This window comes from Coffea arabica, chromosome 4e, assembly GCF_036785885.1.
Source record: "Coffea arabica cultivar ET-39 chromosome 4e, Coffea Arabica ET-39 HiFi, whole genome shotgun sequence".
Classification (NCBI taxonomy): domain Eukaryota; kingdom Viridiplantae; phylum Streptophyta; class Magnoliopsida; order Gentianales; family Rubiaceae; genus Coffea; species Coffea arabica.
The window spans coordinates 8,296,388-8,313,936 of record NC_092317.1 but is presented as its reverse complement, the minus strand read 5'-3'; the positions used below and the strand labels follow the sequence as shown (position 1 = coordinate 8,313,936).

The window sequence follows — 17,549 nt, the reverse complement described above, 5'->3', positions numbered from 1 at the left end:
ATGTTGTGAAACCCTACCGAACAACGAGTTGAATAAAAAATGGTTTTATTACAAAAGTTCATATACAAAATTCGAATTTTCTTGTACATAGGTACATTTTCGGCGACACTTGGTTAATTAATATTTGGACAAGTTCCTCGTTTTGGTTTTAATTTATTCCAAATGAATAATTTTGGTTTAAAGTGATGAAAAAGAGCACGATTAGCCACATACTTGTCGAAAAATTTTAATCCATTGAGGAAGCCACGGGTCTTCGTCAAAGAATATTCAAGGAACCCAAGGTGTAGAATGCAGAATGCCAGTTTGCATTGCAGCCCAAAGTTTTGGAGAACCAAACTGTGGAGGAGCTCTTAGATCCTTGAAATTATGTAGAACTCGGAGAAGGCCCAGAAGCGTAAAACTTTTACTCATAACTTTAGGGTTGAATTTTCCTAAATGATAAACAGTAGTATTGATTTAGGTATAGTTTTGGCGTGTTAATTGGTGTCCATTATTTCCTTTAAAGAATACTTTTTTTAAGTTTTCAATTTTAAGTGTTTTTTTTCCCTTTGAAATGAATTTTCAAGTTTAAATTAATTGGCTCAGCAGTCAGGGAAGGATTTTTAGAGTTTTTTTCACTGACAGATTCAAGATTCGAATACTATGTTTGGGGTCACAGTTGGGGGTGGCAGGATGGAAGGGTTGAAAAAAAAGTTTAAGTTAATTTTATTTTGCTTGCTTTAATTTTCTTAAAATGAGTGGCGTAAGCTTAGAATTAAAATACCTTAATGAACCCTTGAATCTCTAATAACATTAAGGACTTCAATAAACTGTATCGAATCCATAACTGGGCATGCCTCGGACCCAATATTTACCTGATATGTTAATGGGCATTAGTTAAAACTTTATTTATAATGCTTAAATGACTAATCTATATTTTTCTAACATCTAAAGATTGGTAATTACTGTTAAAGTATATTTCTTGAAAGAAAAATTAATTTTATTATAACTAAAAGAAGAAGAGCAAAAAGCATCATAAATATTTGAAAAATCATGTTATAATTGTCGAAGCATAAAATTAACCAGGATATTGAAGTCTTTTTCTTGTGCCATCGCCCTGTAACATTTCCAGTTGAAGATCATCACGTTTGCACCCTTGTAAGGTAATTATAGCAATTAGTCTTTATATTTATTTTATGAATAGTGAATATGCAAAGATTGATCTTGCTTGAGAATTTGAAAATTGTCAAACTCTTGATGCATAGTGTTTTTTTTTCCCGCTTTCGCAAGAATTTTTTCAATGTCTTTTACTACCTTCAGAATTTTTTCGAGCAGCTTTATCTCTTCAATTCGCTTTAATTTTAATAAATTTAGGTGAGATAGGATTCAAGTTACCTAACTGCCGCCCCATTTGGCAAATGAGTTTTTTTGGATGTTTGTCTAAAATTTTAATGTAGTTCATTGTAAAAGTTGTAGGAAAAATTTTTGAAGTGTATAAATTTTTAGATATTTTGAAATGTATAGTTTAAAAACTTTGAGAAATTTTTTGAGATTACTATAGTTAAAGTTGTTAAAAAACTTGTAGCAGATAAACTTGGCCAAAAACTTATTTGTCAAACAGGCTCTATATTCTTTTAAAGAAATTAGACAAAAAGAACATCGTTAACAAGGATGTTCATCCAGTAGCATTCGTTTTCTCGCATGATTTTATTTGCGAAAACGACCAATCTTACTTCAGATTCATGATTACCTATGTGTTTTTCCATTGAATTTGCAAAATTTTTATTCGCATTATTTGCTATATATCTAATTTCCACTCTTAATTCTCTTTCCATGTTTAACTTAATTCAGGTGTCAAAGATGGTGAACATCGACTCGATAAGGACCGTTGTTGGGATAATTGGTTAGTTCTCAATTTGTCATCAATTTTCATTGTCTCTTATTTATCATGACGCTGCAGGTAAGGTTTGAACCTTCATCTACAGCCCAAAGAGGGACTTAAGCCCTTCCTTGGTGGCCACTGAGCCATTGGGCCAGTGGTTCGTAGGGGTTGCTTTTCTGAATATATATATATATATATATATATATATTACATCCCTTGACTGTCCTCAATTTTCTTTTAGTCAGAAAATAGAAAGTGTATCTAATTCTCAGTAGTAAATATAAGTTTTCATCAGATTAGACTCTTTCTGGGTAAGGGAAGACATCGTTAGTCGAAGCCAGTCTATTATCTGTTTTTTGTGTGTATTTCTTTTATTACACTTAACAACAACTGAAAATTTGATACATTTTTCTACTTTCTGTTTCGTCTTGTTTTTGGGTTAAAATTTCAATTTATACTTCCTTCCTTTAATGACTTATTGTGTCTTGCAATCCATGCCGGATACGTTATATACTTATATCTTTCAGCCTATTTGTCTCGCCCATGTAATGTCTTTTTTTTTTTTTCCTATCTCTTCTACTACACATACATCACACATTAATGCTTATAATATAGGCACTGGCGGATTTAAGGTGGGGGCACAGACCTCCACTGCTCCCCTTAAATTCTAATAATATTCCCGTAAAATTTTGATATAATTTTAAGTGTGCTCCCATAGTTTTGCGGAAGTGAAAAAATTACGTGATTTTCTAAATTGGTTCATGAACTGATATTCTAAAAGGATATATGGGTTACAAAGTTCCATTAGAAAGCTAAAAAAGGTTTTTCATTTTAATTTGTTGATGAATATTTTTTTTGCTTAAAAAACTAGAAAAAGAGCAGGTAAAAAAATTTAGTGTTGCTTTTGCCCACACTGAAAATTTTTTCTGGCTCCGCCATTGAATATAGGTAAAGTTTATAAAAAAAGAAAGAAAGAATTATGATTAAATCTCCTAATGTGTTTTGTTTGTTATATATGCAGCCCAACATTCGTAAAAATATGTAAAGCAAAATCAGTCGCAGAATTCAAGCCAGAACCTTATGTGATGACGCTATTGAATTGTGCAATGTGGGTATTTTATGGCCTTCCATTTGTCAAATCTCATAGCATCTTGGTTTCGACCATCAATCAATGGTATCGGATTTGTTATAGAGGCTATGTTAGTCACATTTGTCGTCCGCTCCGATTAGCGGAAAAGGATACGAATGATTTAATCTCCGTGTACATTACTTTTACTCCCATGATTTCTCAATTAAAAGAGCCCTCATAGTTGATGTTGGACTAACTCTTCTAAAGTAAAAGATTAGAATCAAATTAATCTTGAATCCGGATAGGTTAACAGCACAAAATATTCTACTCATCTTTTTATTCTTAGATACGTTCATTTTAAATTATTTTTGTCTTATATTATCAGATGAGGATCATCTATATGGTCATGGGTGAAGTAGTTGTAAGTGCCATCGTAATTGGCATTACCCTTGGCGTTTGGCATGATGAGAAGCAAAGGTCCATCTTTGTTGGTGTAGTTTGCATGTTTTTGAACATCTTCATGTATCTTTCGCCATTGACAGTTATGGTATGTATTACTTAATACTTTTTTGTTACAATAGAATCAGAGTTAATTAATTATTTGTCATTATTTCTATACAAATGGTTTGTTTATTTATTTATTTTTTTATTTTGGGTGCAGTCCAGTGTGATTAAGACAGAGTGTGAAGTACATGCCATTTTATTTATCTTTTTTTTTCTACTCAGGGGGTATCCGGGCTGTGGATATGCCGGACCCGACTAATCCCCTGAGACCCGAGAGGAGAGGCCCCATCATCTCGAACCGGTAACCATTGGGACTCGATCCCTAATGGGGGAGAATGGACAACAGGACCTTAGGAGGCTTCCTGTGATCAACCAAACTGCCAGGAGGGGCACATGCCATTTTATTTATCGCTTGCTAATCTTCTCAATGGTACTGTATGGGTATGCTATGCTTCACTCAAATAAGATTACAATGTTGTGGTAAGTAATGCTGCAAATTTTTTTTCTTGTAATCTAGTTTAAGAAAGTGATTTTAAAAAATTATGGTAAAGACTAAATGGTTGTTGTACATATTCCAAAACATTTGATTGAAATATGAAAGTTGTATAATTATTAATCAAATAAATAAATAAATATATTTTTATTTTTTGTTCACAGATTCCCAATGGCATTGGAACACTTTCTGGACTTTTTCAACTTGCGCTCTATGCTTGGTATTATCGCAGTACAAATTGGGAGGATGACGACAATATCAAGAAGCCATCTGAGATTCAATTCTCCGTCCAGAATGCTCGAGTTTAAGAAGAATGCAATAGGCATGATAATCTGATAGGATTTTATATAGTTTCTTTTTTTTTTTCCTCCAAAAAACGTGGATTTTAGTATTCTTAATTACATTCTTCAGTATTTTATGTTTATAATTTGAATTAATATTCTATACACTGACAGTGACAGCAACATAATCCGAAGTGTTACTTATGGAAATTAATTATCTCAAGTGTTATATACGTATAACAGGTTTGCTCACCGGTTAGAAAATCTTGTAAGAATGCCATCTTGATATCTGAAATCAAAATACAGTATAAAGCTAAAATAAATCATCAAAACAAAAATGGTTTTGTTCTTTAATTTCCCAATTCTGCCTCATAAAAGTAAAAGTACCTCTTTAATATTTAGGCTAGCAGTTTGGGAATAGATTGTTTAGTCTCATTATCTTTGTAGGTTTACTTAGTACTTAGTTACCAACACAGGTTGATATAATGTATTCACTTTTAATCTGCTAGCTATTCATGAAGCTATAAACAAGAATCAACCATGCATGAGATGAGATGCAAGTTGCCCCCTGGGCATAGATCGGCTGGCTTCGGGACAACCCCAGTTGGGCCTGGGTCGTGTGGTCGAATCTTGCTCGCTACCGCTTTGAGGCTCTTGGGGGGCGGGGTCTCGGGGTGCAGTGGGGATTAGTCGGGGTGAATCCCGGATACTCCACTGTATTGACAAAAAAAAAAAGAAAAAAGAAAAAAGAGATGAGATGCAAGTTGAACAAAAGCACAAGAATTGCTCTTTTTCCAAACAGGCTAGGACTCCATCCATCATACTTAACAACTGAGCAAAGCTCTTGTGCTGCTTTGCTTGAAGAAAATTGAGTGCTCATTTTTTCCAATGTAGTGCCAAGTTATTCAACTTTTTTTTGGAAACTTGACCATTTTTCACAATTCATCTAGTCATAAAATTTGCAATTTATTCCTACAATTGTGGATAGGAAAAAGATATTATAATAGTTATTGTGTTATAATAAAATTCGAATCGTTCATAATAATTATAACAGAGATGAGTTGAAACCAAAATTTAAAATTGAATTTGTATGATCGCTCATATATTCACAAATCAAAACAAACTCATGCCTCCTATTCCCTCATTGCAATCCTAAATTCCATCCCTTCGTAGTTGTCATTCTAAACCTAGAAAATATACACACTTTTTTTTTTTTCAAGGAACAACCAAGGAGGAGAAAAATTAAAAATCTATCTACTTTATAATAATATAGGGACCTAGATGTCAATGTTCAAAGTTATGAGGGGTCAAAACGTAAATAATACTTCAGTCATATTCCAAAGGCAGACCTTTCTGACACCCCCTTTAGTCAGTAACCAAAATACCTGAGAAAATGGCAGCTCTAGCTCGACTGTCAAGAAGAGCCCTGGCCACCGCCACCTCCGCCGGCCACCACCGTCTCCTCCCCCGCAGCTTCTCCACCGATTCAGTGGCAGCAGCTACCTCAGCATCACCCGCGACAAAATCAATCCCAATTGTAGAATCCCCGGATCGGGTGAAATGGGACTACAGAGGCCAGAGAAGAATCATCCCCTTAGGTCAGTGGCTCCCCAAGATCGCCGTCGATGCTTACGTGGCACCCAATGTCGTCCTCGCTGGCCAGGTCACTGTTTACGACGGGGCTTCCGTCTGGAATAGCGCGGTCTTGCGCGGTGATCTTAATAAGATTACTGTAGGGTTTTGCTCCAATGTGCAAGAGCGGTGTGTTATTCACGCCGCCTGGAATTCTCCTACAGGTTAGTGAAAATTCCCTAATTAGTCAATCTTTTTTTCCTATGTACAAACTTCAATGCCCGATTTGTAATGCTTAAATGTAGTACAATCAGCAGGGGATGTTGTACAAAATTTAGACTTTAGTACTATGATGCCTTTTTATTTCTTGCTGAAAAGCATTTAAAGAGTCATTGGCTAGAAATGTTGGGTTGTGTTGATGTTGTGAAGTTTATTGATTCGGGCTCGATGTGTTACCACTGTTGTGGCTATCTACTTTCTGTTTGCTGGAAAAGAATGAAAAGGTGAAAAAGGATTAGCGGGTTCAATGTAATTCAGGAGGAAGATTATGTAGTTATCATCAAAAAGTGTATTGGTGCTTGTTCAAGACAATTGTTTTTTAGGCCAAAGTTGTTGTTTCTGAGATAATGTGTTTGGTACATGATAAGACCTGTCTATTCTTCTTAGGAGGTATTATGACTGAATACTTGTCCTAATTGACGAATAACTTCTGCTTAGTAATGGTTTGAGGACTGCTTCCTGGCTGCTTGATATGATAGTGCCACATTATATGTGTATAACAACAGTTTTAGTGTAGAGAAATCCAATACTATATCTTTAGGTTTCTCAATCTGTATTTTTGTTTTTCCTCAAGTAGTTGCATATGTTCCCCATTGTATAGTTCAGTTTACCATATTTTGGTAATTTTAAAACCTTTGATGTCCTTGACCAACTTTTGGACAACGTGAATGAATGTATTTGTTCTTAGCCTCTTTGGTCATCCAAAGAAAAAAAAATCTTTGGTTAGCATGTGGTAATCAATCTTTACTGATTTTGTACGCAAGCCGCTTTCATTATGCCATTATGTTTTGGGGCTACTTTCAGTGCAAACATCTCCTCCTGTTGCAAAAAAACCTTCCTCGTATGACTTGATATTCAATGATAGAAGTTTTTTGACAAAATTGTATGGTGAAATTTGATACTGCTAGAAATTGTCTTCCTCTTAGTAGATACTTTCTTTTTCTTAATAGGAGGCTATATTCCTTGCAGATAATGTAGCCTGATCTTAAAGTTAATTTCGTTAATTGTGAAACATTTGGTGGTTGCCCACATAGTCAGTAAGTATACATGACATAATAATTGTTAGATTGAATAGATTGACGTCAAGAGGAAAACCATAGAGCTAGGATCTTTGAACTCCTAGTTGGAAATTGATTTGTTCTGAAACCTTCACTGAGTTCTGGAGTTACAGAACAATGGGATACATGCTGCTGGGAATTTTCTCTGTTTTTGAGCATGTTTCTCTTGTACTTATTTACTTTCTTGGCCTCTTTTTGTTTTTGGGTTTTTCTTCTTCCTTTCATGTTTTTCGGTATATAACTATTTCTGTTTCTTATGATGTAATAGAAATTTTTTGTTCCTGGAGTTATGTTTTCTTTTGTTAACCAAAGTTGCCTTTGCATCTATAATTCAGTAGATGACGTTCTTATTCAGGAAAGTTTACACCTAGGTTCCGTTGCATTCTTTTAAATTTCACCACCTTTCTCTAGCTCCATTATTATTATCCAGCTTATTCTTTCTTATGCGCACCTATGTTTCTTCATTTCCTCTATTCTTCTGCACATCCTTTTCTTGTCAATGAGGTTGTTCTAAAAATCACAAAAACCACTTTGATCATTAATTACCTCAATTTTGTAATTGTTCTGATATGACATTTTTGAAGTTAAATATACTTAAATATGCTTGTTGCTATTTGTAGTAAATTTAAATGTGAGCCATTGGGCATTAACAGTGTTGATGAACCTTACAACCTGTCTAGAGTGTCAAGAAAAAAATGGTTCGTTAATTGACTTCCGTATTGTCTTAACAAGTAAATAAAAAAAGAGTGAATATCATATAGATCTCACGCATTGGAATATTATTTCTGCTTTTCTAATTGGCGTCTTTGCACTTTCATTGTTTTTAACTTGCTTACTGCTGCTGTTGGCATTAAAGGAAACATCAGAACAAGGTCTGCTTTTACATGTTATAGTCTGACAGAAGATTGTTGGTTATGTTGGTAACTTCCATAGAGAGAACTCATAAGAAGAATAAAGTTGATACAGTTTCTTCTCCTCTTTGAATTAAGTTGTATTAGGACACATCTCATCTTTTTGTATTATCTATCTACTTTAGTAGCATGGATAATGATATTCTTTGCATTGATTCATTTGGATTAATTTTGTGCGCATTATATTCATGAGGCTGAAGGAGTTGTACCGATGTCGGAACCACATTGTATGGAATCTAATTTCTAGTCAGTTGCTATTTCGCCTGATGTCCTCTTATAGATGCTACCACAATAATCTGCTAGCTGCTTCCTGCTCATGATACTATGTAACAGCCCGCTGATTTTCCTCAGTGATCTATTATGTGTGGTTATGCGAGTGTTGTAGAGAATCAGAGATCTAGGTCATCAAGTTAAACAAGATTTAGAGACCCTTGTTTCTGTTTGACAGATGATGAATTGACTTTCACTGCAACTGAATTACAGCACAGCCATTTCCCTTTTATGTTTTGGCATTGACGAACTTACAAGTGGTTAGTTTGAACTGCACATGGTGTCAGCTTTACACGTAGGCATATAAACATTGATCAATTACATGTATCTGGCTTTTCTCTGCTTTCTTTGTTTATATATATCCTCAAGCTCCTTCCATTCCTCATGAAGCAGATGCCTGCATTTAGTACTATAGTGAACCCCATCTTCTGACGAAATCTTTCAAAATGATGAAACTGGTACTTAGAAACTATGAGGAAAAATCCCAGTAGTGTAATTTCAATGTGTCATGACTCCATTTCCTGACTGTGACAAAGGAACAGAAACTCTCAATCATAATGAATAGAGTGATCCATTTTGGTTTGGGCACCTTTAACACACCTTTGTTTGAATTAATGGTGCACAATGATTTCGAGTGCAGTTGTTAGGAGAGAGACATGATTTTGTTTCCTGTTGTGTTTCTGCAGGACTGCCAGCAGAGACATCAATTGAAAGGTTTGTTACTATTGGTGCATACAGTCTGTTGCGATCCTGCACAATTGAACCTGAATGCATTATTGGGCAGCATTCCATCTTGATGGAAGGTTCTTTGGTTGAGAGCCACTCCATTCTCGAAGCTGGATCTGTTGTTCCTCCTGGGAGGAGGATACCAACCGGTGAGCTTTGGTCTGGGAATCCTGCAAGGTTTGTCAGGAAATTGACACATGAGGAGACACTGGAGATTCCTAAACTTGCTGTTGCAATAAATGATCTTAGCAAAAGTCACTTTTCAGAGTTCCTACCTTATTCAACAGTGTATTTGGATGTTGAGAAGATGAAGAAGTCATTGGGCATTTCAATTTGAAGTCTTTCATTCTCCATGTACTACTCAGTGTTGATTTGCACTGCACGTTTATACTTGAAAAATAAGAAACTATTAGACACTGTAAGGCAACCTTCAGAGACGTGCAAGCCTTTGAGTTCCCCTTTTTTGTGTTGTTATTTTCAGGTACTGTGAGTGATGTAAAATGGTTGAGATCATTGGGGATCTTTTCTTGGGTTTTTGGGTAGTTTCATGGGCTTTTTTTAACTGACTGTCATGTGTTTGATGAGGTATAATCATAAGTTTCAGATGAATTAGTCTCAGAACTGCTGGAACAGGAGAGAAATAAGTTTGCTACTGATCGCCCTTGGAATTGAATGGTCCTTTCAGGAAACTAGAATAAAATTGCAACTCTCAAACACACCTGGTGTGACAATTGTAATACCTTTCTCCGATCCAAATTCAACTCTCAGCGTCTCAAAGAAACTCATGATAGCAGCTTTGCTTGCCCGAGTTGCAAGGCTAGATCAACTTCTTATCAATAAGAATTGTTCGAAATGCAAATATTGATCAAAACGCTAGGAATATGAATTTAAGCTTTTAGCATGTAGAAACTAGTGTTCTATTAAGACAAAACAGCCCAGATCCATGTTGCATGCAAAAGACATACAGACTGCATTGTATAAAAGATTAATCGTAAAAATAGACTTAAAAAAAACTGTACAGCATAGAAGCTTAATCTTGGGGCGTGTAACCAGCTAGCAGATGAAGTAATTTGAATGATCTTTCCCCTGCTTCTCTTCAAATGTGGAATTGCATAGTAGGTTGTCTAAACCGAACCCCAAAAGTTTATGTCCTACAAATACAGAAGGAAGATCATATTAACCAAAGTTTCCTTAATCAAACAATGAGATAGATACTTGTATCAACTGACTGACTCCAGAATAGATTGGTCATTTTCTAGAGTTCTAGCTTCAGATGAATGAATAACTAACATTTGTTACTACAGATACTGGAATTAGTTTTTTCATTACCATTCCCGGGGCAAAATTGTCGACATCAACCAAGTCTTCAAATAAGGCGAGGGTCGCGACGCCAGCACAGTTGACGAGATGATCCACTGAGTTAATAAATACACCTCCTCAAATTTCAGGATAAAAAATACATGTACATCGAGAAACATACAACAGAACTTCATGTTGACTACTTGATGAAATTTGCATCTATAAAGACCAATTAAGCATCAATTCATAGTTTCATATGAGGGAATTAACAAGCCCTTTCTCCCCTCTCATCCCGCTCCCCGTCCTGAAGCCGCCGTTTTAGGGTGTTGGACGGAGCTGATTAGACTTGTATCCACTTTATGTCATAACGAAAGTGTTACTACAAATCTTTTTCATTTTGCTTTTCAGGCTTTGCTGCAATTGGGGTTAAGAAGACAGTCGTTCTAACATCGAAAATAACTCTGGCACTGCTTGCCAACCGCACTAACCCCAGATATCGGTTCTCAATTGTAATCCAAAACATAACTAGAAGGTCAGTTGTAATTCCAGAAAGGCTACAGAGTATATGCAATAAGTTACTGTAAACCTCAAGGGGGGTGAGCGTAGTTATCCTTTTCAACTTTTAGATATCCCCATTTCATCTCATATTGTAGTTGAACATTCTCATTTAAGCACGAGTGAAGTCAAATGCATCGACAAGCCTAAGAAATTTTGTACAAAACAAAACGCAAGAAAGTGTAACACATGGAAAACATTAGAGGTGCAGCTGTGCAAGTGTTGTTGTACTTGAATAAACTTACATTGCCCAAAATGTTCAATGGTAGTTTCAATCAATCGTTTGCAGTCTTCGACTTTGGAAACATCTTCAGGCACAGGAATTGCATAAGGGGAACCAGGTATTTTGGCTAACTCGGCAACTTCTCGAAGACTATATATTCACTCTTCTTGCTGCAAGAACCAAGCAAGCACCTCTCCTTGCATGGTCGTCATGGTTCGCCATATCGGCCGATACCGATACGTATCGGCCGAGTCGTATCTGGAACGGAAGGGACCAGTACGATACTGATCCCCGAATCGCGGATATCACCATATCCGGGACGACTCGCTCTGACTCGGCCGATATTGACCGATTCGAATCCGTGATACATGATATCGGTCGATATATCCGAGTCAACTCGGAGTCGACTCCAATATTTTTTAAAATTGTGTCTTTTTTAGTATTTTCTAATTTTAGTAATTTTTTCAAAATTTTTGGAAACTTTAATGTGTTATAATGTTCATATCACCCGATATTCAACCGATATGTCGCGACGGATGTGGAACAACTGAGACCGCGACCCGCGATGGCGAACCATGATGGTCGTAGGCCACATGCTTCATCACACACAAAACATCTTATCAGGATTCAAGAATTTCAACTTTGTGATCTGAAATTCTACATAAATCATATCTTTAAGCAAGTAAATTCCCCAAGGAACAATACCACAGGTATAACAATATTTCATAATCAGATAACGCTAGGCGTAACATATAAACGTAAAAAACTTTCTTTCATTTCTTTTAAAGACAAACCAATGTTTGTTTTTTCATTCTACAATTTTTACACAACAAATTTCTCAAGTTTTGGAGTACCTTGACAATTATTACCTTAACAACTTCGTGAAATGAGACAAAGAAAGTAGAAAAATATTTAAATAAATAAATAAAGGGACAGAGAAAGTGAAACTAATGGATGAATTAAATCGAATTGGTTGGTTGTAACTTGTAACAAACCTCTCCGATGCCTGAAGATGCCCCAGTGATGAGCACAACTTTTCCTGTTAAATCTTCGCTGAAAATGGATCTTCTGATGTAGTCAAGATACTTGAAAACTAGATATGGTGGCAAGAAGGAAAAAGGTGCATTTACACTAAATCGAGCTACAAAAGTGTTAAGGAATCTGTGAACTAAAGTAATGACATCAAAACCAGAACTCCAAATATTCTTAATCAAATCAATGGCATCAAAACCAGGAATACTCAACAAGCCCATATTAGATTTTTTTTCTTTGCGTAATTGATAGAGGTTTTGAACAAATTTAAGAAGAAAAAGGACCGCTGTCTTGCATCTCTGGTGGAAGATCAATACGACCAAATGATGAATTGGCAAATTCAGGTCACAATTTGCATGAAGTTCCTTCGACACGTGGGCTAGAAACCATGACACTTTGCTTATCTACTTGTGCTGAGCTGAGGTAAGGGAAGCCTCCATTTGTTTGGTATATAGGCAGTTTCATATTGATATTTCCTCTGTGACGGTATAATTTTAATGAACAACTTGTTAGGAATCACTAGCGGTTTAGATAGATTGATTATCGAGACAAATCCAATATATAAGAAAGAGATTTTTTCATTCATTTTAATAACCCAGAAAGCTCATTTTGTTTTAACAAAAAACCACCTTAAAAATAGTGGGGTCAGGCATAGATTCTGACCTATTAATTAAAAATTTTCGACGAGTACGTGATAGAGAGGATATACCTCTAATTTTAGCAAAATAAAAATTTTATAAACTTTTAAATGATTTTAACATGTTCCACGTTTGAATCAACATTGTTGAATTTGTTTTTGTATCCCACATCAAAAGTTTTATAAAGTAATATCTTTTTTTGATAGTTATAAATATAGTGGTTTGAATCAATATTGTTGAATTTGTTTTTGTATCCCACATCAAAAGTTTTATAAAGTAATATCTTTTTTTGATAGTTATAAATATAGTGGATTTAAATGAGTTTATATGTGCTATGGGTACCAACCCAAGCGTTGTATGCATTAGTTTAAAAGAGTTTTAAAAGGTTCATGTCCCAGTCTAAAAAAGGTTTTGGTTAGACATCAAACCAAAAGAATAAGTTATGAGTCTTTGGATTGTTAAGTATTTTGTGTTATTTAGTCTCTTTTGTGTTTTCACCAAAAGAGCAAATTATGGGTCTTTAGGTCGTTAAATATTTTGTATTATTTAGACTCTTTTATATTTTCAGTTTTAGGTGCCTTTTGAATCTTGTAATTATTTTCTAGGGTTTATACTCTCTTTTTTTTATATGTTGTTTCTGGTATAATAAATTTGCTACCCCTTCGTCCGTGAACATAGGTCAATTCGACCGAACCATGTAAAATTCTAAGTTTCTCTGTTTGATTTATTATTGTTTTTATTGGGTTGTTAAGAACTATATTGTTCTCACCGGTCAATTTTTTGGGACCAGACCTAACAAATTGGTATAAGAGGTTCATGTTTTGGTCAGATTTTGAATTTTTGATAACAATAACAAACTATCAATATCAATTTCGGAATATTGATTTTGTGCTATAGAGAGTAAAGAAAAATTTTTCATTGGAATTCAGTTGGATTTTGAAGAAAGGTATTTGATCCGTTGGAACTCGTTGAGAATTTGAGAAGGTGGAGCAAGATTACTGTTGATAAGTGACTAATTTACGTAATAATTGTATGATATTTTATATTATTTTTAGTCACTTTTGTTATATTATTGGAAGAAAATGAATTATTTTGGCTATAATTGGTGAATAAATGTTTTTAAGTGATTAAATGAGGTTTTTATCACTTTTTACTTGGATTTTGTGTATTTTGACAGTTTTGATGCATTTTCGTATTTCGGCTATAACTTGAGCTACAGTGATCGGATTAAGATGATTCTTGAACCAATTTGAAGATAAGAGATAGATCTACAACTTTGGTGAAGACATCTAAATCCAGTTTGAAGGTTTTCCAGGTCAAAATGCCGAATTACAATAGCAAATTTCTACTGGTCGAAACTGGAACAGGGCAATGAGCAGGTAAGGGTATTTTGGTCATTTCTCAGCCTACACAGATCCAAATGAGGTGATTCTTGGTGCATTGGAAAGCTAACTAAAAGGGCTACAAGTTTCATGTTTTGGTCAAGAGCTAAATCAGCTTTTATCATCAAGAAAAGTTCAGTGGAAGTTGATGCAAAATCGGAGCAGAGCTGGAAATTGAACCAGAAGTGACCAAATGGTCACTGTATCAATCCGGCCGGAATTTGGCCGGATTTAAGGCCGGATTTCTGGCCGGATTGCGGTCAGAAAAGGCTGCTCTGTACGCGTAAAACTCAATTTCACTCCCACCAACTCACATTGGATGCTAGACATGTGAGAGACATTACCAACTGTAAGGAGAAAGTGTAAAGCTTCATTCCTTGACCATTTTCATCATAAAAAAATAGCCAAATTCATTGTAAGAGAGAGGGGAGTCCATAGCAGCAAACATAGAGAGTAAGCTACGGGAGAAGCTGGAAGTTGCAGAAATGTAGCTCTTTCATCTCCCTAGTGTTAGTTTAGCTTAGTATAGAGTAGTGTAGCTTTTCCATTCTTGTTTATTATCTAGATTAGGATGAAGATGGAGGATGAAGAAGGCAAGGAAGAAAGCTCATGTGACAAGGGTTGTATTCCTTCCAAACCCTTTATCTTTTGTATTTGATTCCAAGTTTAGTTAATATACAAGTTCTGGATTTTGTGTTCATTATGTGTTTCTAAAGTTTATACCTTGGGTTTGGTTGAACTTTCTATAATTGTTAGTGTTTATTGTTTGGTTATTTGATTGCTATGATTTGAGCAAGTTATTTAGCACTTTGGCTCTTTAAATCATGATTAATCTGGTACCATTGATTGTGATTATCTAAGGTGTTGTTTCTGCAATGAAAATTGAGATTTAACACTAGTTCAAGAAGTGCTAAACATAGGGAGTACACTCACGAAAGTAGAGGTGCACTTATGTGGTTTTTAGTGATTCATTTCATGTAATTTCATTGAAGAAATGAACTTGTAGCTAATTTCATAACCATGAGAATAGGTATGGATTAGTTATAAGTATAATTGATTCACTACGAAAGTAGGATTCAAATGCATAAGGAAATTACACCATAACTAGCCTAGATGTAGTACTCAATGATCCAAATATAGCACTTGCATGAGTAGTTAGGGATACCACAACCCAAGGAGCTTTTATTTGCTATTTTCTTGCATAATTTCAGTAGGTTTTAATTTGTTATAATTCATTGATAGTCTAAATAATAGAGAAGCTTTAGTAATACCGGTAATTGTTCACTCTTCCTTGTGGGATCGACCCGATATATACCCTAAACTACTAGTTGATCTGTATACTTGCAGTGAACGGGTGTAATTCGGTATTTTTTAGCTTGCACGTATGTAAAATACCCGTCAAGTTTTTGGCGCCGTTGCCGGGGAAGATTTGGCAATATCGGTGTGAAGAGCAACTTTATTAGTTTAGACATAATATTAGTTATAATGTGAATGTTATTTTCTGTTATTTTTGTATTTTATGTGTGTATGTTTCATTACCTATTTTTCTTACTAATTTTGCTTTTGAGGTTGTTTAAAAGCAATTTTAGGTAATGAGAAGGGTAGGACAATTTGGAGGACAATGCTTGAGAAGTGGAAGATTGGCAATGGATGGTTACCAAGTGCAAAGCTCCTTCAATAGAGGTAACCAAGAATTTACTGAATGTATGTCTCTTGAAGATGGTTTAAGGTGCTTAAAGGCAAAATTTGATGTAATTAAGTTACAAGTTCAAATGGACACCATGATGCATGAAATTGAGCAGAGGAGGAATGTTAATGTTTTTAATTCTTATCATGTGATTTGTGACTTGTGTGGAGGTTATCATGCTACTAATACATGTATGCAAGCACAAAATGTGGATTATTATGATGAATTAGAGCATTACAATCCTTGTTTTGATCAATATAGTGCTAATTGGAGCAATTCTCCTGCTTATGGTTGGAATAATCAATGTACTTATAGTGATAATTCATATTTTTATGATCACCAACCTGAAAGTGTCCAATATGAATCAAAACCATCTTGGGAGTTGGCAATAGAAAGGTTAGCTAATGCACCTCTACCTTGGGAGTTAGAAAGTGAACCATTAGCTAATGATTCTAATGCATCTTGGGAGCTAGCTGTAGAAAATTATTCTAATCAATTTGATTTAGCCATAGAAAAGCTAGCAAATGCAACTTCCGACCGTTTTGATAGGATTGAGGAAAGAATAGATGAATTAGCTTCTCACTTTGGTAGAATACATGAGCAATTGAATGTATTGTGTGAAGTTATTTCTTCTAATAATTTGCAAAATGATCCTAGCATGAATGGTGGAAATGTTGTATGTGAAAATGGATTGCATTTGGATGAAAATGATGAATCTCAATTATATTTCAATGAGCAAATATCCATTTCACATAATAATATCTTTGGAACTAACTTTGAGCCTCAAGAGGTGAGTTTTAATGACTCATTTTTCACCCCTCTTGAGGAGTGCAGTGAAAGTATAGGTTCTAAAGGTATTCCTGCCCAAGATACTCTTATGACATTTCCTTTGGTAAGTTCTCAAGTGGTGCATATTCAAGGTAATATCTATGAAACACTTGGGATAGGTAAGTCACTTTCAATTCTCACATCATTAGATTATGTGGCTTTGGCTATAAAGTCACCATTTAATGATCCACCACGGCCTAAAATGGTGGATTATTCGTTAACTAAGCCTCCTTGAAAAATGAGGTGATATAGTCAAGCTAATGACTATAAACAAGCGCTAGTTGGGAGGCAACCCAACGAAATTTTTTTAGTAAGTTTAAGTGTTTAATTAGTGTTTTTGTGTGTTTTAAAGGTGGCAATGGCAATGGTTTATGCAATGTGTTTCAAGTGCAGAAGAACTTATAAGGAAGCAAAAAGGGAGTTTTCTTGTTCATTTGATCCAATTCATGCATTTGAAGTGCTTAATTCTAAAGTTATATTGATGCATGATTTCATGTTTCAAGGAGCAATTGGTTGAGAAAGCACAAATTTTATGTTTAAGGTGAGTAAAAAAAAAAAAAAACTTTTGAAAATGGAAAGTGGAAGGAAAAACTGCAGAAATAAAAAATTTCTGCAGCAAATCCGGCCTCAAATCCGGCCATAAACTGGCCGGATTCATGGCCGGATTATCAGGGGAAGAAAAAATCAAATTTTCGGAGCTACTGCCTCATATCCGGCCGTTAATCCGGCAGGAAATCCGGCCAGTTTCTGGCCGGATATGCAGAGTTTAAAAAAAAAAAAAGAAAAAAGAAAGGGGGCACTGTAGCAAATCCGGCCAACAATCCGGCCAAATTTAGGCCGGATTAAAGGCCGGATTGAGAGGCAAAATCGAAAAAAAAATT

General features: G+C 35.2%; 2 protein-coding genes and 1 pseudogene across 2 annotated transcripts; 2 read left to right on the top strand and 1 right to left on the bottom strand.

The window, feature by feature from the left end:
• The first annotated feature begins 3,336 nt into the window (after positions 1–3,336).
• Positions 3,337–4,235, top strand: LOC113699428 (bidirectional sugar transporter SWEET5-like). Its single transcript, XM_072046429.1, has 2 exons — positions 3,337–3,477; positions 4,092–4,235. Exons 1-2 carry the CDS (start codon positions 3,337–3,339, stop codon positions 4,233–4,235), a joined length of 285 nt encoding a protein of 94 aa, XP_071902530.1.
• Positions 4,236–5,550: 1,315 nt separating this feature from the next.
• LOC113699427 (gamma carbonic anhydrase-like 2, mitochondrial) lies at positions 5,551–9,586 on the top strand. The gene is made up of 2 exons (XM_072047496.1): positions 5,551–6,004; positions 8,985–9,586. Exons 1-2 carry the CDS (start codon positions 5,602–5,604, stop codon positions 9,359–9,361), a joined length of 780 nt encoding a protein of 259 aa, XP_071903597.1. The 5' UTR covers positions 5,551–5,601; the 3' UTR covers positions 9,362–9,586.
• LOC140006006 (11-beta-hydroxysteroid dehydrogenase A-like) lies at positions 8,746–12,727 on the bottom strand (annotated as a pseudogene).
• Positions 12,728–17,549: the final 4,822 nt, after the last annotated feature.

Bases quoted from the DNA above. Each gene is read 5' to 3' on its own strand.
- LOC113699428 (XM_072046429.1), top strand. From the start codon at position 3,337: ATGGGTGAAGTAGTTGTAAGTGCCATCGTAATTGGCATTACCCTTGGC. The intron at 3,478-4,091 runs GTATGTATTACT...TTTTGTTCACAG, and splicing joins TTTCGCCATTGACAGTTATG to ATTCCCAATGGCATTGGAAC.
- LOC113699427 (XM_072047496.1), top strand. From the start codon at position 5,602: ATGGCAGCTCTAGCTCGACTGTCAAGAAGAGCCCTGGCCACCGCCACC. The intron at 6,005-8,984 runs GTTAGTGAAAAT...GTGTTTCTGCAG, and splicing joins CGCCTGGAATTCTCCTACAG to GACTGCCAGCAGAGACATCA.